The sequence below is a fragment of the Lethenteron reissneri genome, chromosome 24 (assembly GCF_015708825.2).
Source record: "Lethenteron reissneri isolate LAM-NWPU_2019-01 chromosome 24, ASM1570882v1, whole genome shotgun sequence".
NCBI lineage: Eukaryota > Metazoa > Chordata > Hyperoartia > Petromyzontiformes > Petromyzontidae > Lethenteron > Lethenteron reissneri.
In genome coordinates, this window is record NC_083802.1 from 12,981,252 (window position 1) to 13,007,819 (window position 26,568).

At 46.4% G+C, this 26,568-nt stretch overlaps 1 protein-coding gene across 1 annotated transcript in view; it reads left to right on the forward strand.

The window, feature by feature from the left end:
• The window catches only part of LOC133346616 (calcium and integrin-binding family member 2-like), a 51,034-nt gene extending 24,860 nt beyond the window's left edge, over nt 1-26,174 (forward strand). Inside the window, exons 3-6 of the mRNA XM_061558315.1 lie at nt 9,988-10,099; nt 13,199-13,346; nt 18,270-18,465; nt 21,018-26,174. Coding sequence (XP_061414299.1) covers nt 9,988-10,099; nt 13,199-13,346; nt 18,270-18,465; nt 21,018-21,039 — 478 coding nt within the window. The 3' untranslated portion in view covers nt 21,040-26,174. The remainder of the gene's footprint in view (nt 1-9,987; nt 10,100-13,198; nt 13,347-18,269; nt 18,466-21,017) is intronic.
• The last annotated feature ends 394 nt before the right edge of the window (nt 26,175-26,568 follow it).

The window sequence follows — 26,568 nt, forward strand, 5'->3', positions numbered from 1 at the left end:
TGGAGCCGCCCGATTACCGGAGCCGGGGAAGATGATCGCAAAAGGCGGCAATCCCTCACTGGGGCTGTCACTTACCCGAGGATCGACGGGAGGAAAAGATTGTTGACGCCGTCACGTGTTGAAATGCAGCGGGATGCGGGCATGATTAAACCATCAACTACAGCGCACAAGGGGAGGCAGAAAGATACATCGTATGTCAGCAAACAAAAATGCTCGAGCAAAAGAAAAAAAAAATTTTTGCTCGACAAAACGGACCGGGCGAATCCGTCTTTGCCGAGAGCACAGTCGGTTTCCGCGTGCGTGCGTGCGTGCGTGCGATGGATGGCGGCTCGGCATCTCGTGATGGCCCAACACTGTGGCACTAATCACCGTGTGCTTTTGCAATGGGCCGTGCAGCAGCTGTGCAGAATTAAGGTGCCTTGTCCCCGAGCCTCCTTGCGCGTTGGACCTATGGGGTTTGAATTTGTAGCCACGATTCGTTAGGAGAAGAAATGAAATGAATGCCGCAGCAAGTATTTTTCAAGTGTGTGAGCGCACCGCGGAATCCGTGCAACTTGCGTGAGAGCTTCAGGTGCGGTGCCATGCGCGTTCCCTCCGTGATGAAAAGCACCTGGGTCAGCATTGTCCAGCGGTTCCATTCATTTGGCAAAGTTTGCCCAACGTTGGCCCAGTGAACGTTTGCACGACGTTGGCACGACTTGGAACCCTTCCCATTATAAATGCGGCCCCAAAAAAAATCTGGTAGCGTTTTTTGTTTGTCATTGTTAGAAAATGATATGGCTGCACCAATGTTCATATGCCCTCTTGCAGGAATGTTTAAGCGGCATGTTAGACTTTTGTAACAAAAAAAAACAGTATGAAAGTTACACACCATTGGGTAACATACTCTTATATAAGCGCACAACTTTATCTATCTGTGATGAACGCTGCACTTTCCGTCATTTTCATGGCTGTGGTGTTTCCATCCTGCCTTCCGATGTTAGTAGTTAGTTTCGACTCTCTGGTTTTACATTAACAGGTTCAATGTCTTCACATTAACAGGTTCAATGTCTCACTAACAGCCATCGTTGCTCGTTCTCCTGGATGTGGCGGTGGCTCTGCGATCTTACATTGACATGCTAATCTCTCACATTAACGTCACTAGCCCCGCCCACTTGGCTGATGACCCTCGGGCTACACCCATTTCAAACCTTTAAAACATCCTGCCTCAGGCAGCTTTCCCGCTATATATTTTTTTCTCCTGATGACGATTGCTTGCATTTTTCGATCGAAACGTCGTTGTTTTTTGTTATTGTTTTGTTATTTTCTTTGAACCTATCTACGTGACTTTACCAAAACCCAAGAATACGAATTCCTGCAGTTCACGAAAGCTTTAATTCCACAATTCAAGATGTTTCGTTGTAAAACTTCAAAACAGGAGCATCGGGTGCTTGCGTGAATGCGTCGTTGGTGTGCTATTTTTTTCGTGACTTTCCTGGCCGAAGGCCGTAAATGATTGTTCGGGGATGCGGCATGCCGCAGGCAACCCCGGACAACCCCGAGTTCATCATAATCATCATCAGCCATGGTCTATCAACTGCTGGATGAAGGCCTCCCCAAGCTGCCACCACTTCTTACGTTCCTGCGATGACATCGTCCACCAAGCGCGAATACAATTATTTGAACATAATTTATTGAAATGGCATCCCATAATATTGTCAAGTTCCGATTTAAAGCTTTCGTGACTGCAGGGATTCATCTTCTTGGTTCTTTCGGTAAAGTCACGGAGAATGAAAATAATAAAATAATAAAAATAAAAATTTTACATAATAAAATAATATAATAAAGTAATATAATAGAATAAAATATTATTTATTTATTATATATGTTGTTATGCTTTGTTTTATTATTTATTATTTCCATTCTACGTGACTTTACCGAAAGAACCAAGAAGATGATTGTCAAGATGATTGATCAGAGGGTGCTTGTAATGAATGTTTGAATGATTTACATGTATGGGTATGGAGACACCTTAGGCGAAAACATATGTTACGTGTATCACCTGATGCAGTCAAGAAACAAAGTTGTTGACCTGTTGTCATGAACAATCGTGTCCATTCAGCGAGTTCTGAGCCATTGGTGGAACTCCACCGTCCTCGTGGTAGAAGGCAGTGACAACGGTTGACTTCTGTTGACTTCCCGCAAAGTCGTACGTTAATTTTTGCCACTTTGTCTTACGTCCACAAAGGGTTTACTAATTTATCCAATCTTGACTTAAAGCTTTCGTGACTGCATTAATTCATACTCTTTGGATCTTTCGGTAAAGTCACGTAGCAGCTCTCTCGCTATATGTCTGCCTCAGCGGTTCGCCTGCTGTATTTTTTCACCTGAAGACGATTGCTTGTGTTGTGATCGAAACGTCGCGATTTATTTATTTATTATTTTCTATCTACGTGACTTTACCGAAAGATCCAAAGACACTATAATCTATCCAACTAAAAACATATTACAATAGCCAATAGGCTTTCTCGACCAAAATTCAGCAAAATGTGCGGAAACAAGCAAACCCATGAACGGGCACGTCTCATGAGCACCGTAGGTTAGGCTGATGGAATAACAAATATGACCTTTTCGTGGACGTGCATTTATTTATATCTACGCGATTACAGTGCCTCTTTAATGTCCTTTAAGCGTCACACTTTTCCCCAAAATCTCATGATCAAATGGCAACTCGCCTCATCCACCCGTTTCACGACGTGAATATTTAACGCCACGTTTTGCGGCGTGCCCGCTCTCCCGCTCACACCTGTACAGACCAGAGGTCACAACCGGGTACCCGATACCCGTACCCTACCCGATACTCGGCTACCCGTACCCGGCCAGGTACGGGTAGCCGTTTGCGACCCTGGTGCGGCCGGGTACGGGTACGGATAGGCCGTGAGTCACTGGTGAGTCACCGTTTGTCACTCATTTCGGGTAGGGTACGGGTACGGGTAGGGAACGGCTACCCGTACCCGGCCGGGTACGGGTACGGGTAGGCCGTGAGCCACTGGTGAGTCACCGTTTGTCACTCATTTCGGGTAGGGTACGGGTACGGGTAGGAACAGCTAGCCGGGTACGGGTACCCATTTGCGACCCTGGTGCGGCCGGGTACGGGTAAGGAATCAAAACCCGTTTGCGACCTCTGGTACAGACACACAAAGGGTACGCGGAAGCCCCAGACTCACTGGAAACCGACAACATCCGCCAACTGCTTCTGGGAACTCTCGTGGCTCGCTGTTACTGGCACACAGGGGGCGGATGCCACAGATTTTTATGATCGCGGCCGTCCAGCCCCATTTGCAATGAATGCGTTATATGCGCGCGGTTTACTGCGCTGGAGAGTGCAACCCCGGCGCTTCGCTATCCAGCAGCCAAATAGCCGGTGTGGGACACATCTCCTGGGTACCGTTGAAGCCAACACAAGTCTGACGGCCCAGTAATGTAAAACAGTTAGTTAAGCGGCACGGCACAGCAGAGAGACAGGCAAGTGCTAATCTCCAATCCAGTGTAGCCGCCCGTAGCAGACGTGGACAGCATGGACCGTTGCCGAGATTCGCTACATTACCATTGCATTCAGCTGCCGTGTCCAGTGCTTCATCCAGCAGTGGATTGACCATGGCTGATGGTAATAACGATGATGACGCTGGTGAAACGTCAAGGATTTTATGGCTGCTCAGTTCGTTTTTTGTCTTTTCTTGTTCATCGCGATCCCGTGCTGTGTTTTGATCGAGTGGAGAATGGCGGTGGAACGATAAAAGTTCTATATTACTATTCACTACATTTTTTAGCAGGTAAGGCCCACTCAGCTATATAGCCCATGATGGCGTATCATGTGGAAATGTATAGCAGCCAAATACTCTCAAACGCATATTTCTAAATGTAGAGGAAAAAACCAGAGAACCCGGAGAAAAATCCACGCAACCACGGGGAGAGAGACACCGCAAACTCCAAATGTACAGCAGGCGTCAGGGTCTAGATCGAGCCCACGACCTCCTGTACTCCAGGCGAGGTAGTTAACATCTCGTCAGCACGGCACCCTCTCCAGCAAACAGAAAATAATGTGTCCAGGCATGGGAGACACGCAAGTGAAGCATACGCAGTGCCAGATTGCACGTTACATCGGGACAGCATGACGCCTCAATCTCACGCCAAATTGTCCGGATGGTCGCCCATTCTCCCGGGCCCCCTTTGCAGAAAAATCGGCATTCCGCTGGCAAACGACGGAGGATTAAAAGGGATGCGGTTCCTCAATGATGAGCAATGACGTGGCGTCGAGATAAGGGAGGATTGGGCAGAGCTCTAATCAAATGTATTAGTGGGTATATTGCAAAAAGAAAACAACCTGATTTAGCTAATGCCCACTTTGAGCCATTTCTACCATAATAATGATCCACATCCGTTTGTCAATCCACCGCTGGATCTTAAAGTCTTAAAGTCTTAAAGTCACTTTATTGTCAAGTGTGTTACATGCATGACATACAACACAGATGAAATTACAGTCCTCTCTCTTGGTCCCACGGTGCACGCTAAATCGTGCTTCATCACCCTGGTTGGTGCGGGCTAACGAAGATGAGGAGCGTATAAGCGCTTTAGATACCACTCGCCACTGAACTTAGCTGTGGCTGGGAATAAAACTCAGGTCACCGGGTTCATAGTGCAGTGTGATAACCACGTGGCCTTCGCTCCACTCCATTTACACTGTCATCAACTTAAAACCAACACCTTTGACTTACTTCTAAACATTCACTAAATTGGCCTGTCTGGAGAAAACCTTTCCCCACGCGGTGAGCCTACAAACATCACTACTAATCAGCCAAACGGTTACTTCACGGCATTTCTACCAATATTGTTCTCTCCAGCAACACAGGTGTGACAGCAAATGAACATCGGCAACTACATGTGCCCGCTTATTTGTTTTTTATGACCACAGCCGTGTGGTAATGACAGCCGATGTTTCACGACTGGCGCGTAGATCATCCGCTTACCGGGATCTCAAACACAGCAGCGTCTCATCTTCACACCATTTTGCAGTTCAGAGTTATCGACGTCCACGTGCCCCCACGTGATTGTTCAATGGCACCCCGCTCTTCTCTAGCCCCCCCTCCCCCCAGAAGTAAATATTTGTGGAATGAGAACATAGATATATTTGAAACAATTACCGAGCTTTGTTGACAGTGATGGTGCTGGCTCATTGGGTGCCCTAAGCAAAAATATGTTTTGGTGGCCTTCCCCTTTCAATTTATTCAATCCTCGCGAGACAACGGAATATATATATACACACGAGATATAGATATAGTGAGATTATAAATACGTAGACAGACATGTGATGGGATGCAGCGAGATGAGAGAATGAAGAGAAGAGACATGCAGGCAAGATATCAATGAGAGATTCATTGTCTCTTTCCATTAATTAGCTTGATATTTTCATTAGGATTTGAAATAGAGCTGATAATTTCATTTGTGCACCCTTATTTTTTCATTAATCCAGAGCCCGCTGAGCCCCTTGGTGCCCGAGTTTTTTTTTTTTAACACTGCTACCGCTTTGTAGGATTCACACCTGCTAGAAATCTATCAGGGCTCCTCTGTCAACCCTAGTGGAGCCAACTGGAGTCCCTCTTCCTTCCCCCATCTACAACAAGCCCTGGCCCCAAATCTCACGAAGATTCTCTCGCGACCAAACCACTATGAATGCTCCTGATGTCGTCAGGTCTTGGAAGCTAACCAGGCTTAAGCCTGGTTAGTGCCTGTATGAGAGGCTGCATGAGAATACCAGATGCTGTATGCTTGGGGCTGCAGGAGTGGCCAGATAATTTTCAGTTCGGCGATGGATTCCTGAATCTATCTGTGCAGAGCTTTTAGTGTCAATTCTTGGTGTGCGTGGTGGGAGGTTTCCTCAGGTCCGCTTCCTACTCATAACTAAAATTGGCCAAACATCTCAACGCATTGCCTGACCCTCTTAAAAAGAGTCCTGAGCCACTTATGGATAAGTAAAGCTTATCATCGTTATTATTAATCGGACGTACGGCTTTGATTGATGTCTGTGATATGCAGAGTTGTGGCTACCAACAACAAGGCAACTCCTATGACTAATTGGGAATGGGACGCAAGCATAGGATTGATCACCCTGTCGCTGGCCACCTTTGGGGAGGGTGTATAGTATGAAAGGCCGAAACACCCTAGGAACCAAAGGGTCACTACTGACGATGCGCTCCCCAAATTTCACCAGGCTCACTGTTCATGAACTCTTGGAAGTGCTTGCACAAAGGATAGTAACATCTCATCCTGTGTTCTTTGGAATCAGGTCCGCTTCCTACTAATAACTAAAATTGGCCAAACATCTCAACGCATTGCCTGGCCCTCTTGAAAAGAGTCTTGAGCCACTTATGGATAAGTAAAGCTTATCATCGTTATTATTAATCGGACGTACGGCTTTGATTGATGTCTGTGATATGCAGAGTTGTGGCGAGGCGCTGGGTAATCCAGCACAGATACTGGCAGCCCGCATATGTCAGCGATGCTGCTCGGCGATTTACAGCGAGGTCCTGATCAGTGTCTGAACAATCTCTGCACCATGGTGTCACCAGCTTGGCACACGGTGTGCGTGTGCGAGATGACACGAAAATGGACAGTGTTGAACAGCCGTCCATAAATATCAGCGATTGATCGGGTCAATAAAGCCGCGCTATCGCATGCTAAATGAGCGCACACATACCGCTCCACAAGGGCCCACAAAGACGGCGCTCAGCCCAATAGAGTTCAACAGCCGTGGGGTCAAGCCTAAATATTTCATGGAGGGATTTATTTGGAATCTGACACAGCGCCTGTTGTTTGGGATGGTTTTGGATGAGATACATCGATCGTGCTTCCATTAGGGAATGAATGTTAGCCTATCCCACGTGAGGAAATGCAGAGGGCATTTGTTTTTTAACATGGAAGACCCGCTGTTGTGGTAGTGGGGAATTTTTCAGTTGTGCTCAATGGACAATTGAGCCATTCCCATGTCCAAGCATAAGAATGGCCAGCACCACGCCCATCAGCCTTTGCCTCCCTGGTGCGATGTTAACACACCGCACCAGGTTCTCATTCGAGACTGAGTCGACCATAGGGACAGTCCGCAACTGGTTTAGATAATTATCGTCACCGGTGTTGACCATGAGCGGGAGTTGAACTCGGGTGGCCGGGTTCGTGGCGCAGCGCGCTAACCACTGCGCCACCGTTCCTCACACACGTGCACGTGCGCGCACACACACACGCGAGAGCGGATCTCCGTGAAACGCATACATACGTGCATCTACGCAACGCACGCACGCACGCTCACACACGGGGAATGTATCCACAGACGCACACAGTGGGCCCAGAATCAGAATCGTGACGGCTGGCCCCTTATTATCCTGTTATATAACGTCAGCCTTATCCCAGGCCATTACAAATACCCCCATTTAAAATTCCATTATTTCTCAATTATGGTTGTGTTGAGTGATATCTCTCCCCTGCGATCGAAAAGGATTTGCTGAGCAATGGATGTGCATTGTAAAATATATATATTTTAAAAATGTACGGCCTATTTTACTCTTGGATGGGATTTTACAAGGCTGCTCTTTTACGAGCCATATTAAAACTGAATTTCCAAGCTCAGTTTGCTTTGAGCACCAGAGATACTAAAAACGTTACACTGTGTTGTCAAACACATTATCCAAAAATATTAACCTGAGATGGTCATCCGTGGCATGGCACCTCTCTCATTTTGCTTGGCTCGTGCAAAATCAGATCAAGGAACTCTGTCAGTGTGCTAATTACGCTCCCGTATGAGAAGTCGAGAGAATAAGCGGCAGCGTCGCAACGGCCGTAAAGGAACGTCACGGAGATTGTGCTTATCACTTGTGAAGGTATGAAGAGTAAATCCAGCAGCGTTATTTATGGGAGGATTGCTCATAAGGCATTGCCACCGTGGGTCGTCGTTTGTGGGTTTCAGAATAACTTTTGCGTTATGGGATAAATGGGAAAAGTATATAAATAAATAAGCCATGCAAAGGATTTTCCATTTTATTGTTTATACTAGTGGTGCTATTGGTGCTCACTTCCACAGTATTTATATCCTAGGAAGGGCATTTTCCATTACCTTGTCCACATAATAGAAATTGATTTTTTTTTGCCCAAAACAGAAAAGCAACGTGCCCGGCACAGAAGGCTTACTTAGCCGACAGAATGTTATTGCCAACGGATCAATTCATCTCCCCATGTATGACATCGAAATGTTTTCTTATTTAACAATCGCGGGGGTGGGGGGTGGGGGGAAAGGGGGGAGAAACACACATGTGTGCGATTATAATTCGTACGTGCCGAAAGGCCGCGGGCAAGCGGTTGATGATGATGATGTTCCACGAGGTAGTTTTCTGCCTAATTCATATTCACCGCGGCTGTCCGGGGTGCGAGCGGCGATCGGAAGATTAAAACAGGAAGTCAGAAACGAAAGAGACGGTAAATTAATACTTTGGGTAGTTTTTTTTTTGGGGCACGGAGGTGAGTTATGGGTCATTTAAAACGGCAACGTTTATTAAAATTTTACTCGCGTCATTTTTTCACGTTCAATTTGGAATTACCGTCCATTGTCTCTGTTTCCCACGTTCTGATAACCTTGTCTCAACTCAAGAGATGTATTGACCCTCACCTCTTACGCCTCCAACGATGCTGTCTGTTGTTGGCCACGTGGCATTTTTGACCTTTGGGCCCTGTGTACAGCAAGCGTGATTTACACGCGCATTTTTTTTGTAAATATTACCCTTTGACTTCCGGTTGTCCGGCGCCGTTTCGTTGGGTTTACAGGAGAAGGCGACACACGCATCTCGTCCAGAGGCAACAAGCACAACTGGCTTCCCTTAACTTAACCATAGCTCACGCCTTTGAGTGCAGTTTGCCGAGTCGGGCATATAGGTAAGAGTAGGCGGTGAGCGGGGTGTACGTATGCATGCATGTTGAACTTCTTTCGTACCGTACGTTCCCAACCGTGCTAATCGGAAGTACGGGCGAAGGACAATAAACTAAATACAACAAGCAGTTCTCAAGAAATTAGTTTTTCAATCTAGATTATTTTAAAGTGCATAGTCCCAGTGGCTTCCTCGTATCGGAAGGAGGAGCGTTCCAGACGGCCGCAGAAGTGCATCTGACAGCGCGCGATGCGGTGACCGTGTGCAGGGTGACGAGCATTCTAGACCCAACGTCCTTCCAGTAAGCAGCCGCAGTGCTTGGCTCACGAGCGGGCGGGCGGGCGAGCGAGCATTGCTTTCTTGGTTTCCTGCCAGCGCGAACAGAAGCGCCACTGTCGCAGTCTTTGATTCATGGTCGCCCGTAAAGCCTTGAACTATAAGTAAGCTGTTCAGGCTGACTGAACATGTACCGGGGCTCGGAAATGGGCTGGCATGGCTGCAGAGGAAGCTGCCAAATCAAACACGCAGGCTAAATTGCCAAAAAGGCCCGTATGGAAGATTGACGAGTCGTCATTTCTTTTGAGATCTGAAGGCGATGCCTTAAGGTGATTTCTAGTTTATACACCAAAAAAATATAAGGATTTAACTACATGGCATAATTTACATTGCGTGCCTGTGATTAGTGCCCTAACTAACAGCTGGTGTTAAAAGCACCTCTGCCGCACACATTTTCAACACGGACAGGATGAGCTCTAAAAAAAAAGACGTTTATAGCTCAAATTATCTTTCAATCGTGTATGGGACCTTTACAGCCAGATCACATCCCAGTGGTGCTTTTATACAAATCGAAAAACAACTACCCTAAATTTCGATTTAAAGCTTTCGTGACTGCAGGGATTCATCTTCTCGGTTCTTTCGGTAAAGTCACGTGACTTTACCGAAAGAACCAAGAAGAAAAAAAACAACTACCCTGTTGCAGCGTGGATGTGGCGATGAAGCAAAAAAAACCCGAGATGTTTCCGTTGTCTCCTCGCCACCGCAGGCTTCACGGCAGATTCATGGAGCTGGTTCCGCACCTCGTCTCGAAGGATTCCTCCGGTTATTGCGACATCACCATCCCCTCCCAGCTGATTGGAACCATGCCCGAGCTGAAGGTACAAAGGCTCCTGCATCACGGCTCGAGTGTCGCTCCGTGACCAGTGCAGCCCCAGGGGCCGCATGGGTGACGAACATCTCGACAAATGTACCCCCAATATCTGAACGACGTAGGCGGCTGTGGGGGTGGAATTTCTGACGAACATCTCCATGACGTAGGTGTTCCTAAGGTGGCATTACTGCCCAACATCTCCGCAATGCAGGTGTTCCTAGGGTGGCATTAGTGATGAACATTTCAACTGTGTAGATGACTCGAGGGTGGCAAGAGTAAACTCGGTTTCATTTGACCAGGTAAGGCTGACTGAGCTATGTCGCTCTTAATTCTAGATCTTTGGTTTTATTCACTACGGTAATTTTGCTGTGGCGGTTCCACCTGAAGACGGAGGCTTGTGTTGCTTCCGAAACGTCGTGATTTAATTTATTTTAATTTTCTACCTACGTGACTTTACCGAAAAAATCAAAGAGTATGTCGCTCTTTTTCAGAAGCGACCTGGCCACAAATGATAGTTCATCGAAGTACTCTAAACGCATGTTCGTAAAGGTGGAGGGAAAAACCGGAGGACACGGAGAAAAATATACGCGACCACGGAGAGAGAGACATGCAAACTCCAAATATACAGCATCAGGCGTCATGGTCGGGATCGAACCCACGACCTCCTGTATACCAGGCGAAGGAGTTAACATCTCACCACCGCGGTGCCCCTAACATCTCCATCGTGTCACTGGTTCAAGGGTGACATTACTGGTTATATCTTTACAATGTATGTGTATTGAGGGCAGCATTAGTGTCCAACGTATCCACCATGTGCCCAATATGTTCGCTGTGTAGATGAACATCTCCATTATGTATGTGGCTGTGGGGTGGTATTAGTGACAATGTAGGTGACTCTTGGGTGGCATTCGATGTCATTATGGCCAATGCTGTTGACGCCATCGCTTTTTTCGCCTGCACTTGTTATCCTTTGCCAGATCCCGCAGCTGCGTGATAGTTGACACGCGACCTCCAAGATCTGCCCTGACCGTATCCCACCATCTGGTCTTGTGTCTTTCCTTTTGGTTGCCGCAGTCATCGAGACCGTTCCTTTAGCACCCAGAATCTCCACGATGTGGCCGATCTCTCAACAATTTGGACAGTTCGAGGGCGACATAACCCACGCACAGCTCCGCACCATTAGAATTGTCACAATTCGGTTTCACGATGCCAATAAAGAATCGATTATTTTTCTTCTTCACAGTCGTCAATTTAGCGGCCACCAACGTCTGAAGGAGTCGCATTACCACATTGCATGCCACATGCACGACGAGAAACACGTTGATTCTTACACATAACCAATTAAACACGTAAACTGAGGTTAAAAATGTATCCATAATAGAGGTTTTTTTGGGGTTAGATCGCATAAATATATAAATGTGTGGTTAAACCCGCCACCACCCGACACAGCCAACTAGTAAGTTAGTTGTAATTACTGGCGAAAAGTCATACTCAGATTGTAAATGTTGTGGCTTGGCTCTCCAACACACCGGTTAGTGCTGTACTATTGACGAATTGGCCACGTTCTGTTTACATGACAACCCTTACTAGTTGGCTGTGTCGGGTGGTGGCGGGTTTAACGACACATTTATATATTTACGCGATCTAACCTAAAAAAACTCCATTGTGGATGATATCGGTCGCGAAAGCCAGCCACGTATTAAACTTAAACATATAGATTGATCGACGAATAGATTCCTTGTGACTCCTAACGCCAAGACATCACACGAATTCATGACAGAGCCCTATGGATGATGACTAAAGCCCCTTGCTGTAGTCCAGACGTTTCAGAACTGTGGCCTGACTTGTTATCGTGAGCATCTGTGTGTGCGTGTGTGTGTGTGTGTCCGTAATGCTGGCAGCGGGGAGCGATAGTGTAGCGGTTAGCGCGCTGCGCTATGAACCTGGCGACCCGGGTTCGATTCCCGCTCATGGCTAACACCAGTGACGATTATCTGAACCGGTCCCGGGCCTCCCCTAGGTCGACTCAGCCTCAAACGAGTACCTGGTGAGGTGTGTGAACATCGCCACTGGGGAGACAAAGGCGGTCGGGCGTGGTGCTGGCCACCCACCCCCTCGTATACCGTTCTGGCCTTCATAGGTGCTCGCTAACAGCACTTGCCCCTACAGTCTGTTAAGGCTATACGGGGGATCTTTGTCTTTGTATGTTACACGCTGTAGCCAGTGCTTAACTTCTCATTCGATATTTCCCGGAACGCTGCTTGACTGGCCTGGAGCAGTGATTACCGGCATAAGGCACTTGCACTCGAGTACGACATATGCCTTTTCTAACAACAATCCCATATCATTGTACTCCTATATCCCTATAGTGCTAGGAACAGTTTTATATCTGTAAAAAAAAATTATGATGATGACAAAATTAGGTAATACGAATGTGAGTGCGGCATAAATAATTCCCGCAGAGGCGTTCACGGACTGTTCCCGTTGAAGTTTTTCAGTTTCATTTATTAGGTATAACCCTGTGAGCCATGCAGGTCTTGACTCGGGTGCAACCGCAACAAACAAAAACATGAACAAGGAACATCTTCAAGTGACGACGCGCAACAGAACATTTTAGTAAAAAACTGCAAAGTCTTCCAGAAAAAGCACCGTATATCAACGCTGTGTGCAAAAATCCCAGTGGGATGCAAGTCAAACAATAACAACCATAAGACAATTTAGATTAAAGTGATCAGTCTAACTCTGTACGACAACAAACAAATATGGCTAAATGAAAACGTTTTCGAAATCACCAAAATAAAGCGATACAAACAATGTAACAGTGATCATAGGAGCTGTGATTCAAATTTAACAATAAACGATATACATAACATGTACGACCAAACTTTGCAGCCATAGCTGGCAGCATGAGCCACTCCATAACAGCAGGAGTATCAGTAGCAGTATTACAATTTTTCAATGCACCTTTGTATCTTGGCGGTCGTAGCACAGTGTAATGCCGTTGGTATGAAGTGAAGTTGATACGCGCCAATTACTGTGTTTTGTGTAAAGTGAAGTTGATACGCGCCAATTACTGTGTTTGTTTGGTTGGCACCGCTGTGCTCAGGAAAACCCTTTCCGGCAGAGAATACTGGAGGTGTTCTCGGAAGACGGCCAAGGAAACATGTCCTTCAGCGATTTCGTGGACATGTTCTCCGCCTTCAGTGAAACGGCCCCGAGGGAGCTCAAAGTTTACTACGCTTTCAAAATTTACGGTGAGTCTCGCTCGCGTCGGCGCCCGGCTTGGTTACGGCAAAACGATGCTGAGAAGTGCAACGGGTGACAAAAGGCAGGCAAGAAACCAGCGGGATTTCTCGCCCGTCATCGGCATTCGGAAATCGGCGGTGAAAAAAATATTCGACCGGCCGGAAAGAGAGAGAGAGAAAGAGAAAATTAACCCGTAAAAACAATGTTTTTTACTATAAATCCTTTATATGCGTGGCGGCTAGAGTCCTCTCGTCCTCTGGCTTGAGATGGCTGCCACCTATGGGTCAGATGATTGTCTGCCAGCATTAAGCAATTGGTAATTAAATATTTTTTTTTAAATCCCTAAACAATGTAAAATTTTGGAATTTTTTTTTCACGAAAATTAATTGTCACGCACAACGAGTCTGTGGAAAATGTCAGCTCGATTGGATCACGGGAAGTGGGTTAAAAAAACGACCGAAAGATTTGCACAGTCGTAAGCAAGCAAGCAAGCGAGCACGCAAGCACGCAAGCAAGCAAGCAAAGCGAACTTAATATAAAGGATTTAAAAAAAGAATGTGCATCCTTATGTAATGCTTCGTTAGATTTCTTTATGCGGGAAAGAAATGCCACCCAACACAGGGCAGACGAACGCAAAGCGTGTAATTTACGTCGGCATTTGTGAAGCACGGCACGTTTTTCATCTCGGCACGCGAGGTTTTTTTTTACGACTGCTGTTTGCTCACAAATGTATTTGTTTGCAATTCTTTTCATACATATAACTTGTAGGTGATATGAAGTGACAACTTTTTTGTATATTTGAGAATGCAGCACTTTTGATGCAAATCATCTTTTCCTAAATGGTAAACGAGTATCGGATTTGAATTGAGCGAGCAGAAATTATTGCGATGTTCCCTCGATGAGAAACTTGACTCTCCGTGCGGTAGTAAAAGTGTGTACCTTGAGTGGACGGTTCAAACAACGGCCTTCAGATTGTAAAATTTTAACAACCTGGAGTTTATCGCTCTATATTTTTTTTAAATTCGCCACAAAAAAAATCCCAGTTAAATTTGCCCAAGGAAACTGGCATCGTAACAAATACTGCTCCGGATTTCGGTAAGTGTTAAATAATACTTCTTTAGACCATATCGCTGCTTGAAACGTGGCCTCTTTAACCTCACGCAATATTCGTCAGAGCCTAACTCGTTGGCATTTTCTCTCAAACGGGCATTTGAAATGCTTCGCAATTTCGTCACCTTAGGCAACCGGCCACGGCAGCATGATTCTAATCGCACCTTTAAAAAAAATAAACATAGGCACCTCCCTTTTATCTGCGTGATATACTCTAGATGCCCTGGTTTTTTCTCGTCTGTACAGCATCTTAAGATACAGACAGTTGCATTTCAATGCTATATAAATCCCAATTTTATTGCATCGTATTGGAACAAAATGTAGCCAGGTAGACTGCTGGTATCGCGTCGCAAAAAAACACCCGACTCGCAATCACGTGTGTGCACACGGGCATTTTACACAGCTTTAATATGCTTATTTCAAAGTAATTAAAATTCTCCGCTGCCTCATTGGGTTGCTAACAGTTCATTCAGGAGAAGGTCCTGCATTTGTTTCGGGTGATATTGTTTATTTTTATTCGGGACACACCTAAAAATTCCAAACGCGTGCATTGAACGATTATCGAGATTACACATCGAGTGCTGTTGTAGAGAGACATTTATATTCTGTGTTCAATCACCTGAATTAGCCACATCCGGCATTTGAATTAGCCACATAAGTGATAAATACAACTGTGTGGGACCACTTGGCTCAATCTTTCAGAGTTAAATTAACGACCAGAAGTCGATTGCGGAGAGGTTCCAGACACGTGTCATGCCTTCCCACAGCTGAAACTCGAATGTGGCACCTCTAGGTATTTCATTTTGCGGATGTTTATATTATGACCACAACAGTTAGGTCTACACTCAACTGCCATTACAGTCATCATCATCATCAGCAGCAGCAGTAGCAGCCTAGTCAATCCACTGCTGGATGAAGGCCTTCCAAGCAACCGCAATCATTCGTGATCCTGCGATACAATAATCTACCTGGCACCGGCACACGTGCCCATTCCATCTGCGGCATTAAAATACAGTTCTAAAACACCCTTACAGACATAACCAATATATCGGCTGTGTTTCAGGAAATTACCCTTTGATGTATGTTTCTGGCAACGGTGATATTTGCAATGTCATCGTTCAATGTTGCCCCTCCCTCCCCCCTAAGTGTTATTGTAATTGAGTAGAATTCAGGCCAGACGAGCAGAAAAGTGGAAAATGCAAAACGATGAACGATGCGATGAAGCATTCAATTCGAGTCATGCTCGTGTCTATCCAATTTACTCACCAACTGCGCAGCAAAACGTGTCTGGGCGGCACTGACTCACAAAATCCGAGGACCGCGAGTTGAATTCTCGGTCTGGTGTCAACTCGGACCATTTATTCTTACGGGTCTGATGAAATGATTAACACGTTTGCATGACGTCAACACTCATTGTTCAACAGAAAAAAAACTGTCCTTTGTCATGTAATGATTACGTCTATAATGAGCCAAGAATGTCTGTTTGTGTGTCTCGTGCGTGACGTCACTCCACATGCCGCACCCCCCGTCATTAATATTCATGAGCGGGTGAATTTTTACACTCACGCCGAAGAAGGTCGAGCGGAAATACATTTTTTTCGCAAACTCGCTTTAAGTTTGACGTTTCTTTATTGAAAGCTAATCTAATAAATAATTATACGCAGCAACAAAGTAGATTTGGTGTCTTTATTGATTTCTTCAGCAGTTGAGACAAAAGGTAAGTCTAATTTATGCTTCTACATTATGGTAAAATAGACATTTATCGGTGATTTTCCAGATATTGTATCGAAATCCAATTTATTTCAACCGCACCGACTGAAAGCAGAAGAGAATAAAGTATCAGAGCAGTGAATTTGAACAAATTGAAGGTCAGTTATATACAGTGCTACAGTGAAATGCAGTGAAGTGTTTTATGACTTTGTTTTGTGCCAGATTCACTGTCAGTAATACAGTGCTACAGTGAAATGCAGTGAAGTGATTGATTAGGTACTTTCGTGCAAGATTCACTGCCATTAAATTGACACAAGATACAATTATACTCTGCTCAATTTTTTCGTAAATATTACAGCTTCCGTCCTAGGACGGGCAAAGAAGCTAGTGATTAAAATAACAATAGTTATGTCCACTACACAGGTATGCCTCATTGAGTCTCAAGACGGTTTTATCAGGAGGGTCCTAAATTTGGGATATATGGGTAATTCCATTATTGAGCGTTTGGCACTTGAAATTCAACTTGAGTATCTAGAGGAGGGGTGTATAAATCTATACATGATAATTGTTTTTTTACCCTTCTATCTGGCAACAAAACTGACACTTTTTTTGCAAGCAGTCATGTTTGCATAGACCACAATACCTACAGCCATAATGCAAACAAAAAACATAACTCTGATAATATATGCACTGTCCTTGAAGTGGATTGGTCCACACCCAAGACAACTTTCTTTAGAGCCTAGTCTCACATGGGTTGGACCAGATGACGCCAAAAGGCGCACAACTCAAAGACAATGCACCATCAGAGTATGAGAGCTCGGGGTAAGCATTTACACCATTGGAACCTTATTTGCCAGTAAAAAATATGATAATTGTTTTTTTACTCTTCTATCTGGCAACAAAACTAGGCTCTAAGGAAAGCTGTCTCGGGTGTGGACCAATCAACTTCAAGAACAATGCATATATTATCAGAGTTATGTTTTTTGTTTGCATTATGGCTGCAGGTATTGTGGTCTATGCAAACATGACTCCTTGTAAAAAAAAGGTGTCAGTTTTGTTGCCAGATAGAAGGGTAAAAAACCAATTATGACATTTTTTACTGACAAATGAGGTTCCAATGGTGTAAATCTATACATGTTGACAGTTTTCGGCACAGCACGGGAAGACATTCATTATTCTTTGCTCCTGTGTATCTTCTACATTATGGACCTTCGACAGAGCCGTGTGTGGTGCATTAAAGAGCCGCATGCCAAATGGCCACCGCTGATGTAGGGAACCCCCATGAATACGGGGATATTAAACCTCAAAGTTCTGCATATATAGTTTCCAGAGATCCAAGAATCCATTCCAACACTGCCAGCCCTAAACAATCAACACCTGGGTATTCTTATGCAGCTTCCCATCCAAGTATACAAACCAGGCTCAAGCTTTCTTTTGCTTCAGAGACCTGATAGCATTGGGCAGCTTCAGGGTGATTTTGGTGTGAAAATCACCGTGAAATGTGGGGCCAGTGAATGCGTAGATTGAGGAGAGAGACCCTAGTTGACTCGCGTGCAAGTTACCTTCATACCTCATTGGATTCCTTCAGTATAAGTAAAGATTCTGATTCTCATTCAAAACTGCTTTGCGTCTGAGATATGAACATTGGACTATCCGCGACTGGTTCAGGGCCGGCAGCATTTTTTTATAATCCTTTATATTAAGTTCACTTGCTTGCTTGCTTGCGTGCTTACGACCGTGCAAATCTTTCGGTCGTTTTTTTAACCCACTTCCCGTGATCCAATCGAGCTGACATTTTCCACACAAACTCGTTGTGCGTGACAATTAATTTTCGTGAAATTTTTTTTCCAAAATTTTACACTTTTTTGGAAAAAAAAAATTATATTTAATTACCAATTGCTTAATGGTGGCAGGCAATCATCTGACCCATAGGTGGCAGCCATCTCAAGCCAGAGGACGAGAGGACTCTAGCCGCCACGCATATAAAGAATTTATAGTGAAAAACTTTGTTTTTACGGGTTAATTTTTTTTTGTTGTTGTACGGCCTCTACATCTGTTTGTGCACAAAAACACTGGCACTGAATTCATGTCTCTGTTCGTCCGCCGACAAGACTTCAACGACGACAGCTTCATCGGCCGAGGGGACCTGCTGCAGGTGCTGCAGTGTTTGACACGTGACGAGATGAGCCACGAGGAGCTGCTGCTGGTCATCGACAAGGTGCTTGAGGAGGCCGACCTGGACGATGACAGCAAGCTGTCATTCGCCGACTTCGAGCACATGATCTCCCGCGCACCGGACTTCATCAGGTCAGTGACGAGTGGGGGATGGAGAGGGGAGGGAGCAGAACCGGCCCTAGACCTTTGGGGGCCCTAAGCAAAATTTGGTTGGAGGCCCCTTTGATGTATGATTTTTTTCACCAACTAGCTAGCAGTGACTCTAGGGGGCCCTCTGCTGACCACGGGGCCCTTTGCAATTGCAAGGGTCGCTAAGTGGCTGGGCCGGCTCTGGGAGGGAGGTGGGAGAGCAGAGTTCAAGGGGGGCAGGTCCCCAGGGAAAGGGGGTATGGGGGTAAACCTGAGGTCCTCGTGCACTATTTCTCAAAGATTGAGGCTTCAGAGTGGCTCGCGAGAAATATGGATCTTTTAACAGAATTCTAAATGTCCGAGCTCTTCGCTGACACTCGAGGATTTGGAAGCGGTTCTCCGACTTAAATGGGTCTGGTTGGACCAGTGTGTGATTTATTTCTGTATTCCACGTGTACAGTAATAAAAGGTGTCTGGATACAACTCGAATGTCATGTCATTACGTGAATGCTCTGTACGATGAGCTATGCAATTCTATCGCATCGTGGTGAATATTCACTTGCCACCATAGCAGATCACTGGCTGCAGACCCGCAAACTGAGCACAAACAGGAGGTTGACTCACTGAACACGGGAGCAACAACAAAGATCCCCCGTATAGCCGTGGCAGGATGTTGGGGCAAGCGCTGTTTGCGAGCACCTATGAAGGCTGGAACGGTACACGAGGGGGTGGGTGACCAGCACCACGCCCGGCCGCCTTTGTCCCCTAGTGGCGATGTTTACACACCGCACCAGGTACTCATTTGAGGCTGAGTCGACCTAGGGAAGGCCCAGGACCGGTTCAGATAATCATCACTGGTGTTGGTCTTGAGCAGAAATCGAACTTGGGTCGCCGTGTTGGTAGCGCAGTGCACTAACCGCTACACTATCGCTCCGCGTACAAACATATACACACATAGGGATTTTTGTTCTAAAATATTTCAACAACACTTAATTGCAGAAACACAATTACGCACCCACATGAAACATAATTAAAAATATATTCTTGAAGGATATATCAATTGTCGTTAAGCTGTGATTGAGGGAATAAAAAAAATGGCATCAACGTTAGGGACAGCTCTTACTCATTAACTGCTGCGCATATTTACGAAGATTTCTTCACCACTCAAATGAATTGTGCACTGTAACAGTTCGCTTCTCGTGTTGTGTTAGATATCAGGCTATGCGAGTAGCTTTTGAATACATTAAGGGGCTGATTAAATTACGGCGGCTGATTAAATTCATAAAGCGTGTTCACGTTTGCCTCCGATGTCTATAAACGATGCGTGATATGCCGAGCAGCGCAGCATCCGCAGCGAAATCCGCTCAGCTGTGGTTTCAAAACACCCACGTAGGATATCGCCTCATTTCTTATTTAGATCGCTCCCATGAAAGTATTCGTGTAAGGCATTTTGTTGCGAGCGCGCGCCGCGCTTGCAAAGAAGTTATTTTCAAATTTGTGTGCGTGGTATTAACTTGGCAAGAGTCAGTCACTAACGCACTTCCTTTCGAATTAATCGAATTTCCACGTGAGTGACATTACAGCCACGGAGAAAGCAAAAGTCATAAATACCTTCCCACCTCGCAGTGTCAAATCCCACACTCGATACCACGAGTCGTCTGTAGCAGGGGTCCCAACCCCCGGGCCACGGTCCGCTACCGGTCCGTGGCCTGTTAGGAACCGGGCCGCACAGCAGCAGGAGGTGAGAGCGGTGAGCCCGCACGTGGCCCGCCCCCATTGTTTTATTATTTACCACTTCCATCCAGAGGTCGCAAACGAGTTTTGATTCCTTACCCGTACCCGTACCCGGCCGCACCAGGGTCGCAAACGGGTACCCGTACCCGTACCCGGCCGTACCCGTACCCTACCCGTACCCGGCTTACCCGTACCCGGCCGCACCAGGGTCGCAAATGGGTACCCGTACCCGGCCGGGTACGGGTAGCCGGGTATCGGGTAGGGTACGGGTATCGGGTACCCGGTTGCGACCTCTGCTTCTATCCGCACCTGTTTCCCGCACTGCGCACTTGTCTCAGTCACAGTGTTGGTAAGCCCACAAGCCCTAACCCCGAGTAGCCACAATGAGTAAAAAACAAACGTCGCTGGAGAGCTTCTTTGAAAAGGGGGAAAGACCCAATGATGACCCCCCCCCCCCCCCCCGGTCCGTGAAAAAATTGTTTTCCACCAAACTGGTCCCTGGTGCCAAAAAGGTTGGGGACCGCTGGTCTATAGCATGCCGTGCCTCCTTACGCGTGATGCTGTTGGAAAATGTATCCCATGCATATTTAAAGCACCAGCTCGATGTGCTCCTTTGCTTAATTAATTTTACGTTGCTCTCTGACGGGTTGTACCGCATGTTGTTCGGCATGGTGTCTGAAGTTTCGGTACATTTGCTAAGGAAGCTCGCCGCACGCGGTGCGAAACGTCGGACCCGAAAACACGTTGGAGAGATGTACAGCACAACTGCTAAAAATTCCTATGCGGTGGTATAATATCTGTGTCATTTTTGTTTTCAACAGCACATTCCACATACGGATCTGACGGCGAGATGTTTATTGACGAGAAAAGAGTGTATCCCAGAAGCCTCCACGGGAGAGGTCGTGCCCCCCACAAGTTCCCCCCCAGGTAATTAACCCCCCCGCCCCTGCCGGCTGCTGCCGATGACCTCCGACCTGGATGTGGTGGCATCAGCTGATGACCCCGTGACCTTCTGGGATGGCCCACAGCCTGGGCGGCTCGACTCAGCATCTCGCTTCCACCAGCTCGATTTAAAGAGAGAGAGAGAGAGAAGCTTTAAGTGCTGTCTGAAGCGTAATGCGTGAAGAACTATTACTGTACATTTTTGGGCCTGGTTGACACGTGGCCATTCGTCATGTTCAAAAGCACCACTTGCAAAAAAAAAGAAGAACGATGAAAACAATATGGGGTCCTTTTTTTGAAAGCATGTTTTTTTCTTTTCTTGGTATGCCGCAAATGTCATGCGAAATGCAAAGGACTCCGCGTTACGAACACCGCGCCAGCTTTTTAGACCGAGTCACCGAAACGTACATCGCCGTCGCGTCGATTTTTTTTTTGTTTACCGGGAGGAGCAACGTTTCGTTTTTCTTTTCGGAAGTGCCAAAAGCGGGATTGACGAGGTTCACAGATTTAGGCTAATGGGCTCCCCGTCTCTGCCGCAGTGGAATCCCTAATGGAGACTGAATGCCAACGCCAATAGACGAGCGCTCCTCCAATCAGCCAGAGCTGGCAGTCGGGAGAGGGAGAAGAAGACCCGTGCGACGGATGAGGCATGGCATGTCGGGCTTTCCTCGGCTTTATTTATCAGCCATTTGCCCAATTGCCATTTCTTCCCCCACCCACACCACCTCGCCCGATGGTTATTTAATTCTTAATACGGGGCGGGGAGAGAACCTCACCCTGATTTGTTTCCTGAGACAGGGGACACAGTAAAAGGGCTTCGTAAACTAGATGATACGCTTCTGAAGGTTTAAAACTATATATATATAATATAAAAACATACAAAAATAAAGACAGGATTGTTTTACCGCAAGTACAACAATACGGTTAATGGGGTTTTTTTTTGTCTCGACTTACGGACGTGAAATCAATTTTATGGAATTTACTCAAATGATTCAACGAATGTGAAACGGTGTGTGTGTGTGTGTGTGAGAAAGTTGGACATGTAGGGTGCGCCTCTGAAGTTGGCATAGCGATGCCACTGGCGTTGTTAGGCCCGTCCCAAAACAAGTCATTCGAATCCAGAGACAGCTCGTGTCCATTTGCACAATTGTAGCAATGTGCATCGAATATGGGTTGTTGGTATTAAGATTGTTTACTTAAACACACTGTTGAATGAAAAGAAACGTATTTCAATCTCCTAACCTTGAAAGGGGTTTGTTTTTGGTTTACAATGCCACTTTGGTGGATGGTACAGATCAAATGTGTGTAAGTCATGCAGATGGTTGGAAAGTTGATACATTTTTATTTTATTTTAGGATCCATTTGTATCCGTTGTGCCAGATGTGCTAAAATCCAGCAAGATAAAAGCCAGGAGCATGAGAACACACTGTCAGAGGCCCGAGTAAATCACAACCTTTGTTTAAGTGCAGACATTTTACAGGAAGCGTGCAATCACATTTTTCCTTCCGTCGAAGCACAGCCCACGCCGACTCCAGTTCAACGAGACGCCGGACTCCACTCCAGAATTTGGAGTGTCACACGACCACGTGCCGACATTTCAACGCACAATTGGGATGCGGCTGCAACGTCCTCCCACCGAACGACCAAACTGAGAGCGCTGCGGCGTTTGAGTCGGAACCGGGCACTGCCCGAGTGCTTGCTGCATTATGTCACATCACCCTCCAGCATCATCATCCATCATCAGCCTTGGTAAACGAAGGCCTCACCAAGTCGACGTCACGTCTCATTATCCCGCGACATAACAGAATTCAGCTCGCACCTGAACTGATTTAGTCGCTCCATCTTGCTGGACGTGCTCTCGGACGCATTTCATTCCTCGGCTTCAGTGCGATTCATCAACCACCTTCACACTTTACCCAAAATGTGGACAACCTCAAGTGGAGTTTCCGTGTGCCCCACGGCTGTTCTTCTCGCACTCTTCGTTGCGGCGCCTGAGTTAATGTTCTTGCTGCTTTAATTACGGCAATTTATGCAATTGCATCGTACTCATTCACTTACATTGTTTTGGAAATTGACAAAATCGCAAAAATGCCGCGTAACAAGTAGACGTGTTTTTAAGACGTAACAAAGGACTCATTTGATGTGATTGCAGCTCCTGCAAAATTGTGATGAACGCGAGAAAGCGGATGGTCATTCATCCAGGGATCGATTTCTACTCAGTTTCTTCCGACATTCATTTCCCACTTTATTTAGCCAGTTATTCCCACGCATCAACATCAATTGCTGGACACTGTAACCTGTGCCAAGACTTCTGCTCAGAGCGTTCGTCGCGACGCAGAGTGGGATTTTGCACGCGTCGCTTAAAAAGCTTTTGCATTACGCTTCCGTTCAATTTTTCAACCTTTCCATGACATCCTGTGACATTTCGTATGAATGTAAAAGAGGAAGATGCGTATAGTTTTGTTAGTCGTGCGGTCTATTGTCGATAAACAAAAACAGTGTGCCTGAAAAGTACCAATTAGGTCATGGTTTTGCTTGAGGATTATTACGGAGAAGGGCTTTAACTGAAAAATAAGCAAAAAAAATACTAAACAGATAGAGGTTTTCAATTACTATTGTACCTATTTCCTTCTAAGTGAATCGTTATGTTAGATACGTAAGTAAATATGTAGTCACGACAGAATAACACGTAGACGTACACATTTTTACCAAATAAAAAATATATAATCTGCCGAGCAATAAGCAATTATAGAAAGACACAACTGTAGAACTCTTGAACAAAACACGATTCCCGTTAACCACAGCCGCGCTGCATTTTCTACGAAAGTTCGCTCGAAAGCCTCCACCACCACCACAACAAGGCGACGCTTTCGAGTCCTCTCGCAGCGCGACGAAGCAAGGCGCGAGCCCAAACCCGCCGGTCACTCGTCCGGCTGGCCCTTGCGTCCACCGCGCACCGTTCGTATTAAAACACGGGGAAGAGGGGGAGGGGTGTGGACACGCGACCCTGCCAACTGGGCCACTCGTTGAGTCTAACGCCGTTTTTTTTTTCTCACGGCCACTGGGCAGGCAAAGCTGGCTCCATATTTCGTGAAAATGGGAAATTGTGGGCCCGGCCAAGGCCAGGTTCCCACAGCAGCGTTAACCGGGGCCGACCCAACACTCGTTGAGATTAACGCCACTTTTTTTTCCACGGCCACTGGGCAGGCAAAGCCGGCTCCTTATTAGTAAAGCTGGAAAATTGTTGGCCCGGCCAAGCCCAGGTTCCCACAGCAGCGTTAACCTGGGCCGACCCAACACTCAGCGGGCTCTGTAAGTGGACCCAGTAGCTCCCTTTTCAGAAGTGACCTGCATGCTTTTAGTCGCTGCAGAGGAGAGGCAGCAGGGGGAGGAGAAGGGGGAGCACCAGGAAGGGGTCAACCCCCACTGAGGCTCGTGACCCAAGAAGCGTCGGCGGCACGTATCGAATCTGTATCACTGTCGATCCTGCGCCATCCGTGCGTCATTCCTGGGCCACCGAGCCCTGCTTGCCGTTGGTCGTGGAATCGCAACAGCAGGGCTCTGTGCCGATGCCTCGCCGTCCGTTAGCACAAACCCCTCCGCACGTCTTTCTCACCGCGGTCTTTGGCTGCTTTTGGGTTTTTTTCAACCTCCCTCCGCTGGCGACTTCCATCGCAACCCTGGCCCTGAGCCCCCCCCCCGCTCCATCACCCGCCCTCTGGTTTGTGGATGCATGCGAGCGTCAACGTGTTTCTTGAAAAGTATTAAAGGGGCGCAATGGCATTAAACTTACACGAGGGACTGATTTTTTTTTTACGACACGCGAGCGGGTGGCCAAAAACGCACTCGCAATTTCACCGAATTAACGCGCATATTTCATCGAATCTTCGCGTCCCGTCCGTCGAACGATCACGCATTCGTCGCACAGATGGCAGAGGTGTCTGTGTGTAATGGCTCTGAGCGAGGGTCATTTTAATATTCCATTATAAACAGTTTCTTTTTGACCACCCCTCCTCATACGACAGCCAAACGCACGCCCCGTTTTAGAGTTGACTATTGCGTGCCCACTCAATGCCAGCCGACTACGATGTCTCCGTGTCGCTGGGTGGGGAGGGGAGGGCAGCTTCTCTGCTCGTTAGTTTTTGAGGGAATGCAGTTTGCTTGTAACGCATTGGTTATAGACCATGCCACGCACTTGCCTGGAGCAATCGAGTGGTTTGCAAGCTGTCCTCGGGCATCCAACGTCACCGCACGTTACATGGAATGGGTGTGCACGCTCAAATTTGTTCTCAGCGTGGTGATATTTATAAGCAGTGTGTATCCTCTTTGGTTCATTCAAACGGTCTCCTGTGCAATTGAGATTTATTTTTTCCCATATGCATATAAATATCAAATTACAGTTGCATGCAGTGCACATTGCATATAATATGTCAAGGTCGGTACTAGCGTTGAGAAAAAGACTGAGAGACATGCAAAGTCTTGATTTGAAGCTTTCGTGACTGCAGGAATCCATACTCTTTGGTTCTTTCGGTAAAGTCACGTAGGTATAAATATGTGTGGGTGGCTTTCCTGTAGACAGAGTGTCCCAACGAGCCGTCAGGTCATTTCTACCTGCGTGACTTTACCGAAAGAACCAAAGAGTATTGACATGCGAAGGATGGTCGATGTAAAGCGATGGGCCTTCGAGGTCCCTGTAAGGACTTTGGAGAACCACCGCTATGAAAAAAAGCCTTTTTTATTTTAAGAAGTTGTTGCGGTGAATTTGCAAGAAAGAAAGAAAACGAGTTCTTATTCACGCGTAACGATGCTGTTGTGTACAGGTCACTTCCCTTGTCAGATATAATGAATGACGTCTTGCTGGGGTTCAGTGTTCAACTAGAAACAACGATCATTTGTATTTATTGCAGACAAGTTTTGATACGAATTTAGAAAAGTACTGTTGTCAGGCCGCGATATTTTCAGTGTATCTGGGCAGTACCTATTTTTGGAAGAAAAAAATATGCACATGCTTTTGTTTCTGTCTGCATCTTTTTGCTAAAATAAAGACTTTTGGCAATTTTTTGGCCACAATTTATGCACCCTGTTGTTGTCGTCGTCGTCGTCATCGTCGTCGTCGTCGTATCTGACCGTCACTTGCCACGGTCTAAGAAGACGGATCGAATACTTCTCAGCATCACACAGTGATCCACGTGTGCACACGTACAGCCCGCTTGTCAATGTAGTGCTGAACGAGGGCCTCCCTCGTCCGCGTTACTTTGAGCACGCTTCACCACGCTGGTCGGTGGGCGCGTTGGTGAAAATCGCAGAAGGACGCAACAACAACGCATTTTCTGCACTGCCTTCTATTGCCCACAACGCCTACGACCAGTGCCGGATTATCCGAGTAGCAAAATTAGCTACGTATGCGACCGGGGCCCCCCACTTTCAAGG